Source organism: Malurus melanocephalus, unplaced genomic scaffold, assembly GCF_030028575.1.
Source record: "Malurus melanocephalus ecotype Western Australia unplaced genomic scaffold, MMel_1.1 scaffold_62, whole genome shotgun sequence".
NCBI lineage: Eukaryota > Metazoa > Chordata > Aves > Passeriformes > Maluridae > Malurus > Malurus melanocephalus.
Genome location: NW_026623294.1, coordinates 2,346,359 through 2,357,347, shown reverse-complemented (window position 1 = coordinate 2,357,347; position 10,989 = coordinate 2,346,359). Strand labels below are relative to the sequence as shown.

The 10,989-nt window shown below is 43.1% G+C and overlaps 1 protein-coding gene across 1 annotated transcript; it reads left to right on the top strand.

The window, feature by feature from the left end:
- Positions 1-2,668: 2,668 nt before the first annotated feature.
- ZNF706 (zinc finger protein 706) lies at positions 2,669-8,128 on the top strand. Its single transcript, XM_057366286.1, has 4 exons — positions 2,669-2,787; positions 5,781-5,917; positions 7,096-7,203; positions 7,824-8,128. The coding sequence occupies exons 2-3, from the start codon at positions 5,783-5,785 to the stop codon at positions 7,189-7,191; spliced, it is 231 nt and encodes a 76-aa protein (XP_057222269.1). The 5' UTR covers positions 2,669-2,787; positions 5,781-5,782; the 3' UTR covers positions 7,192-7,203; positions 7,824-8,128.
- Positions 8,129-10,989: the final 2,861 nt, after the last annotated feature.

Sequence of the window (10,989 nt, the reverse complement as noted above, 5' to 3'; positions counted from 1 at the left end):
CACATCCCTAAGGAACTGTGTTTTCTATGCATATGCTTCTACAGATTTCAGCAAATTGTAACCACCGAACCCTTTTTTTAAGGCCTGGCTTGGGGAAATAAACACCTTGCATTTGGTCTACCTGTAACTACTGAGAGATGTTCTTGTTTTTCACTCTATTTTAATGCAGCGTACTTGGTAATATCTGTGGGGTTTGGGAGATGTTTTTATATTAGAAAGCAACAACAGAAAAGTGCTGCAGTGTATTTCTAGTAATTTTAAGATGCAACATTTCASTCAGAAGTTTGCATTTATTTTACATTTTATCTCCTAATTATACTTTTGTTCATACACTGTGGCTTGTTTCACCTCATGTGGGAGCAACACAAAGCAGAGGAAGTCCATAAGCCAGAYCAACTGCAATTACCTCAGGTTCATTTTCTCTAAGCTATGCAAAGCATCCAGTGCATAGACCCGCCTTGCCTCCTTAACAGCTCACCACATCTACCCCATGTCTCTCTGCTAACCTGCACATGTGCATAGAAACATCCCCTTTGGTGTGACAAATAAGTTTCATGYGGTGAATCTATATTGAAAAATTATCTGTAGTGAATGGGAAGTTTTCCTTACTATCTTAGTAGCAGAAATCTCAGTTATGGGGACTTATATTCTTCTTTTTTTTYCCTCCTCTTTGGAACCATCTAAATTGCAAAGCCATGACTTGGGCAATACAGAGACCAATKCTGTGACCAGAATCTACAGCACAAAGGGACAGAAGACAGAGCAAAGACAGCCACAGTGCCCTGTCCGGCAAGATCTATCCTTTATTCTCCTAAAAGCAGAAAAAGGTTCCAAGACTAGCCAGAACTCAGCATGTGCTTGGGAGGTCTGCTTTATCTGAAATTCTTGTCCAGCTAGGTGTATAGCAATGCCATTGTATGGGGACACAACCCTTGACAAACCCTCTCCAGTTCCACATAGAAGGACAGCAGTCTTCAAAAATAACATCAGCCAGGATGGAAGCTGCTTTTTCACTTTAGCAATCTCCTCCCTGATGAAAGCAAAACTTCATTTCAAGCCACCTGCTTGAAAGCACAGGACAAAATGCCTCCCTCTCCCCACTACCCCACAAGTACAAGCACATATGCCCTTTGAGTGTTCTTTTTTATAGTTRCCTATTTCCGTAAAGTTCAGAACCTACTGACAAGATCATTTCAATGCAGTGTGGATTGCACTGCCCTGGTACAAGCATTCTAAGTGCTATCAGTTTAACACAGAAGACATAACAGGAATATTAGATTTTTTTTTTTTTTTAAGAATGTTAGGAAATGAATTCTTTATTAGYTTGACTGTCTTAGATGTTGCCACATCCTCTCAAATTGGCCAATGACTTAAGYGTCAGAAATTTGCTATAGAGCTCCCTCATAACTGCCAACATGCTCTAGGTTAAGATTCAGGACAATGGTCTAAAACATTCACCACACTTCTTTAGGGATTTTTTTTTGCTGTTGCTGCATTTTACTCTCTTGGATCAGAGCATTAGTCATTCAGCCTAAGCTCTGTAAAACGTCAAGCCCACACCTCACAGTTCCTCTGGTATGCATATTACGCTTGCTGTTTTGCCCCAGACACACACTTGTTCAAGATGCCAGTTTAATTTTGAAGCTAAAATTGCTCACTGAGTGGCAGAATGTCATCTCTAAGCAGAGATGCTGCCTGTATTTCACCTTTTCCTAACAGGTGTATAATCTGAGGAGGCACAAACATTGAGCCTTCCTTTGGCTGAATCCTACGGGATGGGACTTCCATAGACAATAAGCCTGTGCTTCCTTAGAGGGCCTGCCTACATCTATACTCACACAAGCCAGTATCTTCCAAATCACACATGCTGTGGATACAGCCTGTAAACTTCTTCTGTGATCCTTGTCCAAAGTATCCAAACCAGATCTAGTGCATTTTAAACTTGAATAAAATTCTGCTCCTCATCGCAGGGCGTTTCCTTCTGCTTTCAACTCACTTAACCCTTCAAGCCTACAAACGAGCCTTCTGTGTGAACTGCARCCAGAACAGGATCCTCATCCTCTCGGCCATCCCTGCCTGGCTTCCTCTCCAGCGCCTTCCCGATAGCCTCTCCTGAGCCATTTATCTGGATCCACTGAGCACAACAGCACTATTTTTAGGCCACGCCTGTAGGCAAAGCACAGMGGAATGTGGCGGGGAGCGGGCCCGYCGGGAAGCGGCGACGGTCGGAGAGCAGCGCGGCCGCATCCCGGGCACTGCGGCACCGGGAGCCAGGGCTCTGTACGTGAGGCTGCCAGGGCTGCGCTCCCGGCAGCGGGGCGGGGCCGCCTGTCCCGGTGATCCCGCTGCGCCCCAGGACCGGACCCCGCCCAGGCGGGGTTCCGACGCGCCCCTGCCCGCAGCGAGAGCAGCCCTCCTCCCGAGGGTCCCAAGGCCGGGCCTGGCAGCTCCAGCCACCCAGTCCGGCTGTTGGCGGTGGAACCCCGCGGGACCCTCCGCCGCCGGGCCCCGAACCCGCGGCCCCCCGAGCTCCGCGATCTCCCCGCTGCGCAGCCGGCGGCGCCCCTGCCCCCACGCCCGCCTTATGTAACGGCCGCGCGCCGCCATTGGCCAGCGCCGTCCGGGCGCGCGGACGCGGGGGCGGGTCCGGCGCGCGCGCAGTGCCGGGCCCGGGTCCCTCCTCCTCCTCCTCCTCCTCCTCGTTCTCCTCCCGAGCAGCGGCGGCGGCGGGGCCGCGCGGAGCCTCCACAGCGCTCGGCAGGGCCGCCCAGCCCGGATCCCGCACGGGTGAGCAGCGCCGGGGAAGGGGAAGCGGAGCCGAACGGAGCGGAGCGGGGCGGGGGGGAGGAGAGGGGAGGGAGGGGAGGAGGCCCGGGCCGGGGGGAAGGGGCGGCCCGGCCCAGAAGCGGGGCGCGCTCCGATCCCGGCCCGCCGCTCCCCGGCTGCGGCCTCCGCCCGTCCGTCTTTCCGTGGTCGCTTCCCTCCCGTGGGGCACGTGGTGGGGTTGCGGCCGCGCCGGGCCCGCCCCCGGTCGCTGCGCTCCGCAGCCCGGGCCCGGGCCGTGGCGTCTCTCGCCCAGCGGCCCCCGAGCCCTTTGCCCGCGGCCGAGGAGGCCGAGGAGGCCGCGGTGCCTCGAGCCGCTGTGTGTGTCTGGAAGTGACAGCGGAAGCAGCTGTCGGCGTCCAGTTTTAGGACTTGAAACTCGGCTCGGGTTCTGGTTACTTACAAGGAAATGACCCCATGTAAGGCACGGATGTGGTGCGGGTTCCAGCCTCGCTTCYCGACAGTGCCTGTGCTCCTGCTGCTGTTATGATTTGGCAGCAAAAAATCCCGCTACGGTTTGGCAGCAGATTTTTTCCGTGTGTTCGGTTTCCTACGTGCTCGCGCGTTCTTTATTTGGAGACAGCAGTCTGTTCTGCTGGACTCTGTGAGGGTGTGCCTGATAGGAAAAACAACACTTAACCTGCGTTGTGCAATTGAAATTGCTGATATGGCCTTGTAGATGAGCTCATCAGTCTTTTAAAAGAGATACTGGATTTTTTTGTCACTTTCTTAGAATAATAACATTCTAAATCGTAATTTTCACTGTTTCAGGAGCACTCTGTGTTTTAGCTGTATTAAGGTAGCTGGCAGTATTTAAACTCTTAGCTTTTTGGTCTCGGGCATTGTATGGTGGTTGTTACTTTTGAGCCAATGTTTATAGTCRTATTTTCTTGTCTGTGACTTAAATAAAACGAGCAATTACCTAGTACAAGCTCCCTGTGGTTGGCTGTTGTAATGTAGTACYTATCAAGGCACTAAAATACAAAGTTATATAGGGGCACTTTATGAAAATCCTTTTTTGTTGCATCTGAGTATTTTCTGTCGGGAACCCTCTGACTTCTGAATTATTGCTGTAATGCTGGGAAAACAGAAGTGAAATAGAACCTACAATTCTTTCTAGTGTATGGGAAGCTATTGGCAATGTATCTTCTTTCATTTTTTTTAATTTTAAGTGGGAATCCAGTCTTCTGGTTGAGYTGTGCTGTATATAAACAGTTTGAGGCCCTTGCTGAGGTGTTCTGGAGTAGTTGTAGCATCCAGGGAAACATAGGCTGGCACTTGCAGTCTTACTAACATTCAGTGYTGTATCTTATAGAAAGTTTTGTATGCCACATGTATTTCTATCTGCTTGTTAATGGAATTTGTGTTGTGTTCAATTTTGTTAGCTGTATGGATTTCTGAATTGAATTATCTTTTAGAGAAACTGCTGGGAGAAGAGTAGGGAACACTGAAGATGTAGTGTAAAACTTCTGCAGAGGGTTACATGGTGATGTTTGATACCGTGAAAGAACCAGCTGTGGCCTGAAAGGTGCCTCTCAATCCACAAGAGCTCTTCTGGGTCTCAGGGCCATTATTTTGTTCTCATATAAGGCGCATGTCTAAAAATTTCCATAATACCAGTGAATTTTCACATGTTGATGTTTCATAGAATCTTCATTTTCATAACCGTTCCTAAGGACCTTTGACATATTTACTAGAGGTCAGTCATTATTTGGATAGGYCTTTCTCTCACAGTGGGAGGCTGCCTGTCCTGATGGGAAAGATCGCATGACAGGCCTGGTATAGCCGTGCAATGTGTCTGTCCCACAAGTGCCARACTTGGGGCAAGTGCCCAGGTTACCTAGAGGGGCAGAGACCAAGCAGCTGCTCTCCTGGGAACATGGGACTTGTCTGACAGCAGTGGMCTTTGCTGGCTGTCCTGTGCTTGGGCAGTCAGTATTGTCCTTTTGAGAGAGCTGCACAACTGAACCGTGCGTGGGCCATGAGGGACTGAGAGAAAGACAATAGCAGAAATTGGGCTGCTGGGTTATATAACCACACTCTGAATCCTGCTCTCTTGGTGTGCCCAAATCATGTCTCGTGTCTGCTCTAGGGGTGGGGCACAGACTGAAATTGGGTGTACTGGTGGGCTGTGTGCAGGTGGAGTGTTGGTGTTGTGAAATGCAGTGTCCTGATGCTCCCTGAAATGTGATTCTTTTGTCTCCTTGCAGCTTCTGGTGGACCTTGTAATGGCATATGGCAATAGTGTTTGCTTCCTTTGTGCTCCTGTGTTATATAGACTAATGACTTCTGATGGGGGTAGTCTTTTTTCTTTTCAAGAAATACAAATGCACATAAATGTGTCTGAAAATAAAAACACAATGGCCACCTGTAAGAATTGCCTTCAATATAGAGGGGTGACCTATTGTTTTTGGTGTTCCCAAGTCCAAAACATCTCACAAGCACCTACAAGAGAAGACAATAGTGCACCATGGGTAATACTTTCATTTGCCTTTCTTGGAACTTCTTTCAAGTTCCAGAGATACAGGTTGGGTCGTAAGCTTTAAGAAAAAAAAAAAAAAAAAAAAAAAAAAAAAACCCCACAAAAAAACAGGAAAAATCCCTGATTTTTTCTGTACCTTTTGAAATAGAGAGTAAGTTTCTATTAACTGTAAAGGAAACTTTTAATTATTCTGATTATGGGAAACAYTTCTCTTAAGTAGAATTTGAATCTTAGCAGAGGAAAAAACCTTAGAATGGCCTAATAATTGTGGTGTGTATTTTAAGAATGATACTGAACCCAGAGGCTTTACATAGCAAAGAGCTGGAACAGATGTCTGTTGTGTTTGAGTTATGGGAGTTGTAGGCCTTGTGGACAGAGCGCATGACTGCATTGTGCTCATGGTTACAGCTCCTCAGTCAGATAGTAGCAGTGGTTTCTCATGTTTGTAGACTAAATGTCTTCTTTTTGTTTGTAGATATGGCTCGTGGACAGCAGAAGATTCAGTCGCAGCAGAAAAATGCCAAAAAGCAAGCTGAGCAAAAAAAGAAACAAGGACATGATCAGAAGGCTGCAGCCAAGGCTGCCTTGATATATACCTGCACTGTCTGTAGGGTAAGAGGAACTGAAGTCAAGAGTATTATAGGGAGAGGTCTGTCTTACTGCCTAGAACAGGATTTTTAGAAGATTTTATAGTGAAAACTAAAATCCTTATTTGGTTGTCTAGCTTGTTGCTATAAGAAGCGTTTGCATCTGTTATGTGACTTGCTTACAGGTTACTCAGCTGTACTGATAATTGACATAGAAAATCTGAGAGGTCATGTACAGGTCTGGTTTGAACAGTGATTTTGCCTTTTGTAATGGTCTGCATGTGCTGTTAGTATGAGATACAAAATGTGAAAAGTGTGAGGTCGGTTCCTGTTTTGTCTTCAGAAGGAAACATTTTCTCTGTGATGGAATTGGCCTGTTTTGGAATCAGTGGTTATGGATGTTGCTGTAGAGGGGAAAAGCCATAGTGCCAAAAACTTTTATGTAAGCTTGATACACAGTAACTTTTGCTAGAATAGCTTACTTGACAAGAAAACTAATCAGATTGTACTTTTTCTTCTGGCTGGTTTTCCTGAATGCTGTGTTTAGAGCTGAAGAATAAACTTACCATTTTCACTTAAATGGTCAGCCCCAGAATAGATTTGTCACTTTAAATGTCTTAAATAAGATTCCAAATTGAGAATTGCTCACTTAAGTATTTGTAACCAGCTCCTCTTGTTGTGAAATCAGGCTGTAGTATCAATCACTTTGGGCAGTTGATGCCTACAACTGTGTTGCAGCAAAGGTCTGAGACAGCTTGTGCCAAGTAGAGAATCGGTTCATGGCATATGATTTTTTGGTCTATTGGTAAACAAAAGAAATAGCTTTCATAAAGATTTGATTCTGAAAATGATAAATGTTCATCTTTAAGGTATTGAAAAAGAAAATGATAAGGAGATAYGTTTTCCACCAAACCAGACTGTGAAGTGTAAGATGTGCAGGGAGATATCTAGCAAGAATAACACCATTGATGGACATGCCAAAACAAGTGAGATAGTAGTACTTAAAAGCACTTCTGAAAATAAGCGGTTAAGTACTCCATCTTGCCCTCCAGCTAAATTAGTGGTGCTTCTATMGCTAGAGCAGTGTCATCAAGGAGACAGTTGGCTTCCGGGGATAGAAAATAAAACATAGCAGGGATTAGGTTTTGTAGTATTATTTAACTCTTGTTCTGTGCATAAAGTTTAATGTCTCTCTTTAATCAGACTCAAATGCCGGATCCCAAGACCTTCAAACAGCACTTTGAAAGCAAGCATCCTAAGACTCCACTTCCTCCAGAATTGGCTGATGTTCAGGCATAAAGTTGTCTACAGGTCATTACCTTAATTTTTAATTGACTGTCTGAGAAAGGTGTATTAAAAATAGGGGTTTTTATCCCCAACAACTGGAATTTAATACTTGCTTCAGTTCTTTTATTATGAAAACTACTGTATTCAATTATAACCCTGAACTGTTAAAAGGAGAAGCAAGAAGCAAGTTAGTTCTAACATGGGTGAAATGGCTGTGGCATTTCACTGTGCCCAGAGGGTGTTTCAGAAAGGGATTAATGTTATTTAAAGTAGTCATTCTTAATGTTATAGGAATAATTCATTATTTAGTTCTTGCTTGAAATGTTAGTTTTTCTTCGAACAAAATACCGAAGTACAATCTGTCTGTTGCTACAAAACATGTAATGGAAACAGTCACTTAGTATATTTCCRACAATTAAGCCTTTTTGTTTGTGAAGCTATGCAAGTGAATGCAGAAAAATCTGAATTTCTGTGTTAACTGTAGAAGAGATTTCCCAGTAGCCAGTTGTTAGGCTGTAACTGAAAATGGTTCTAATAAAAGGCTGAAGTGAGGTAAAAAGCAGTAGTATGGTATTTCATTCATGCAGAGATAAGCAGCATTGTGTAATGGTTTAGCTTAACTGAGTTGTTCTTGTTTTTTATAGGTGAAGTCATGACACCTATTGACTCTTCTACTGTCAGACCTTACATAACAAACCTGCAGCTGCTTTTCTAAAACTGTTGATCAGCAAAAATGAAGGGGCTACAGAAACATTCATATTTTTATGCTGTTCCCTCTTGGGCTTCATGCAAAGACAATTCTGTGTAAATGTACAGTTGTGCCCTATTTGGAAATCCTAAAAAATCAGTCCATACTTGTTATAAAAAATTTTTTACAATTGTAATTATATTGATGTTCATATTGTGTAAAATAACTCACTTAATAAAGTAGTACTTTGATTTTACAATATCACAGATTAACTCCTTGTAGAAATTCTGTTTCACCTTTCTGCATTATCTGCCTTATAAAATACTCAAAAAGACAAAAGTGGAATTTTCCCATCCTGCCAAAACATGAGCAGTATCATTCCACTGAAAGTAATGTACATTACAGTAAATTAATCTTAAAGTGGAGAGGGAAGCTGCTCAGATTTACTGTCCAGTGTGCTGCCCGCTTGAGCCCAGCCCCTACTGATCAAGCTGATGGCTCCAGGTACAACACACGCCTGAGCAGCTGCATGAGAACCATGAGACATCCTCTTACGTTTTTGTCCTACGTACTGGAGTCTTAAGTACTGCAAGCCATTTCAAATGGGATTCCTGTACTGTGAGGGATCATGTTCTTGAAGTCATGCTCTGGAGGGACTCTGGTTATACTTGTTATCCTTTCTATTTAGGTAGATGGCTGAGGAAGCTTGAGAGGTAGCAAGATTGAAATGCTGGCTTGAAAAATGCTTGCAAATACTAGGTTAAAGCAACTCTGCTCTTAGTTGAAAACTGGATTTAAAAATACTTTTAATGATATTTTGAGCAGTCAACCACACATGTTCCCCCTCAAATGTGTCTGGTTGTTTCTTTCTTCAAGGAATACATAAAATAGCCAGCCATTAATAACCTGCCTTCACAACCAGCTTAAAATAAGCCTGTTGGAAAAAAGCCAAAGTAACTGAAATAATATGRCTACTTAAAGAAATCGGATGTGATTAAAGTTGCATTGACAAGAAAAAGCTGGATAATAACTCTGGCCAAGAACATTTGAGCAGATAAACATAATTACCCCTAAAGTGTTCTGGGCTGTGTTCTAATCCCAGATGTACAGCACAAAAGTAGCAGAGAAACATCTGAATTGTGCTGGAAGGTCTACTACACAAAATCCCATCTTTGGCATTTTGGCGGGGGCTTATTTAAGAGCTTTAGTTTTGACCCTGCAGTAAGAAGCAGTACTAGAATTGCTGTGAATTGCAGAGTTTACAACGGATGTAAAAATTCTGGCAGTCCAAGTAACCCTTGCTATGCAGCAGGACTACACATCTGACCTTCAAATGGCTTCCTGAAATCTAGGACCATAGTCTCAAAGACTCATTCACTTAAAAGAATGCACTTGGTATTTTATTATATAAAGTCAAAGCCTTTGTCTTCGTCCACTCATTTGCTCTTTATTGAACTACTTCTGTGAGACTAGCTTCCTGTCCTCTTTGCTGTGACAGTATCTCTGTAAATACTTACTTTGGCATAAAGTTTCTCTGTATTATAGTCACTCCGGGATAACCTGTATACCACTTAACTTTTATAGATAATGTTATTCTCCTCAGCGTAATCCACTACTGCACTTGTACACCTGACATCAGAATGTAATGATTCATTTATTTTTCGTTAATGTCATCAATACATACATCCTGACAAACTGGCTCCACAAAGCAAGAAGTCTGCTTTTAACCTGTGTGCTGTATGGGGGAGAGGTACTTCAATGTTCTCATGCTGTAGTTTGTCTAAAAATACGCTGAGTAGAAATGGCAAAGATGTTTCTTGCGCTGATTGGTATTTGATAAACTGGTTTTACTGAAAATGTTTGGGGATGTATCCCTAAAGCTTGGGCCTGAGGTGAAGTAAATGTTCTATTCCTTCAATTCAGATTGTGTAGCATTAAATAAAAGACTTGTTTCATAAACAATCTCTGTTAATGAGCACTGAAGAGCTGGAAAGCTGCATCATTAGTGGGACGGTTACCTTCAGACAGAATTGTGTTTTCRAAACTCTTAAAACGCTCAAGTTGAAAATACCCTATGAAATGATAGGGTTTATTTGTTGGAAGGCAAGGATGACCCTTGTTTCAATAAAATCTCCAGCTACAATAGCCATTTCAATTAYAGAAGTAAATGAAAGCAATGACTGAATTGTTATAAAAGTTGTACTAAATGTGGCAATAGTTCTCAGTTAGAATACCTGCAATACTGAAAGATGATAGGAAGGACTAGTCCTTCCTCTCTCCTGAAAGATAGCACACCTTGGTACCTGGCTAAAGACACAGTTGTGCATTGTAATGTGTCTGATTAAAGAGAATTAAAAATTTAAAATGTAAAATGTCATATTTTCTGCCTGCTTTTAAAATCAAGTATTGCTGCACCTAGAAAATTAATTTCCTGGCTGTAGACAGCCATGTAACTTGAAGCTGTCTAACTGTGCAAGAAAAGTAGACATGGAAAGTTTGCTGTATTCCCTTGAGAAAGGTTCATTTTTGTGCAGAGTCAGCATCCAGTTAAAGGGCTCCTACTGTGTCAATATGGACATTAGCTGTCATGGATACTTGTGGAGCAGTTTTAAGAGGGATTTTGGATTTTCAGAAGTCCACATCTGGGAATCTAGGYAGCATCTGAAGTTGCATTTTAAACAAGGCTTAAAATGTTCGCAAAAAAATCTCACTTTAGATCAGAGAGTAAAAGTTAGCAGGTGTGGTTATGATGAGGCCATCTTTGGGGGCTACTTGGTAATCAAGAACGGTTTTACAATTTTTGTACCCGGACTTACTAAGGCTTATTTCTTTACCTATCTAAGGGCTTCTTTACCTATCTAAGGGCTTCTGGTTTCTTACTATCAAAAAGCTGCGTGAAAAATTCAAGACAGAAGTTGAAGACAGTTGTTGTGTAGCTTTAGGGAAATAGTTTTATGCAGTGCGCTTGAAACATCCCTGGAGACAATCCCTTTTGGTTATTTGCTGAAAACACTTAAGTAAGTAAAGCTAATGACCACAGGCTGTTTGCAAACCACATAGTAATGAGGGAATTTGTAGCATTTCTGTAAATTATATTGGAATATTTTCCATCTTGGTAAGAA

Bases quoted from the DNA above. Each gene is read 5' to 3' on its own strand.
- ZNF706 (XM_057366286.1), top strand. From the start codon at position 5,783: ATGGCTCGTGGACAGCAGAAGATTCAGTCGCAGCAGAAAAATGCCAAA. The intron at 5,918-7,095 runs GTAAGAGGAACT...CTCTTTAATCAG, and splicing joins ATACCTGCACTGTCTGTAGG to ACTCAAATGCCGGATCCCAA.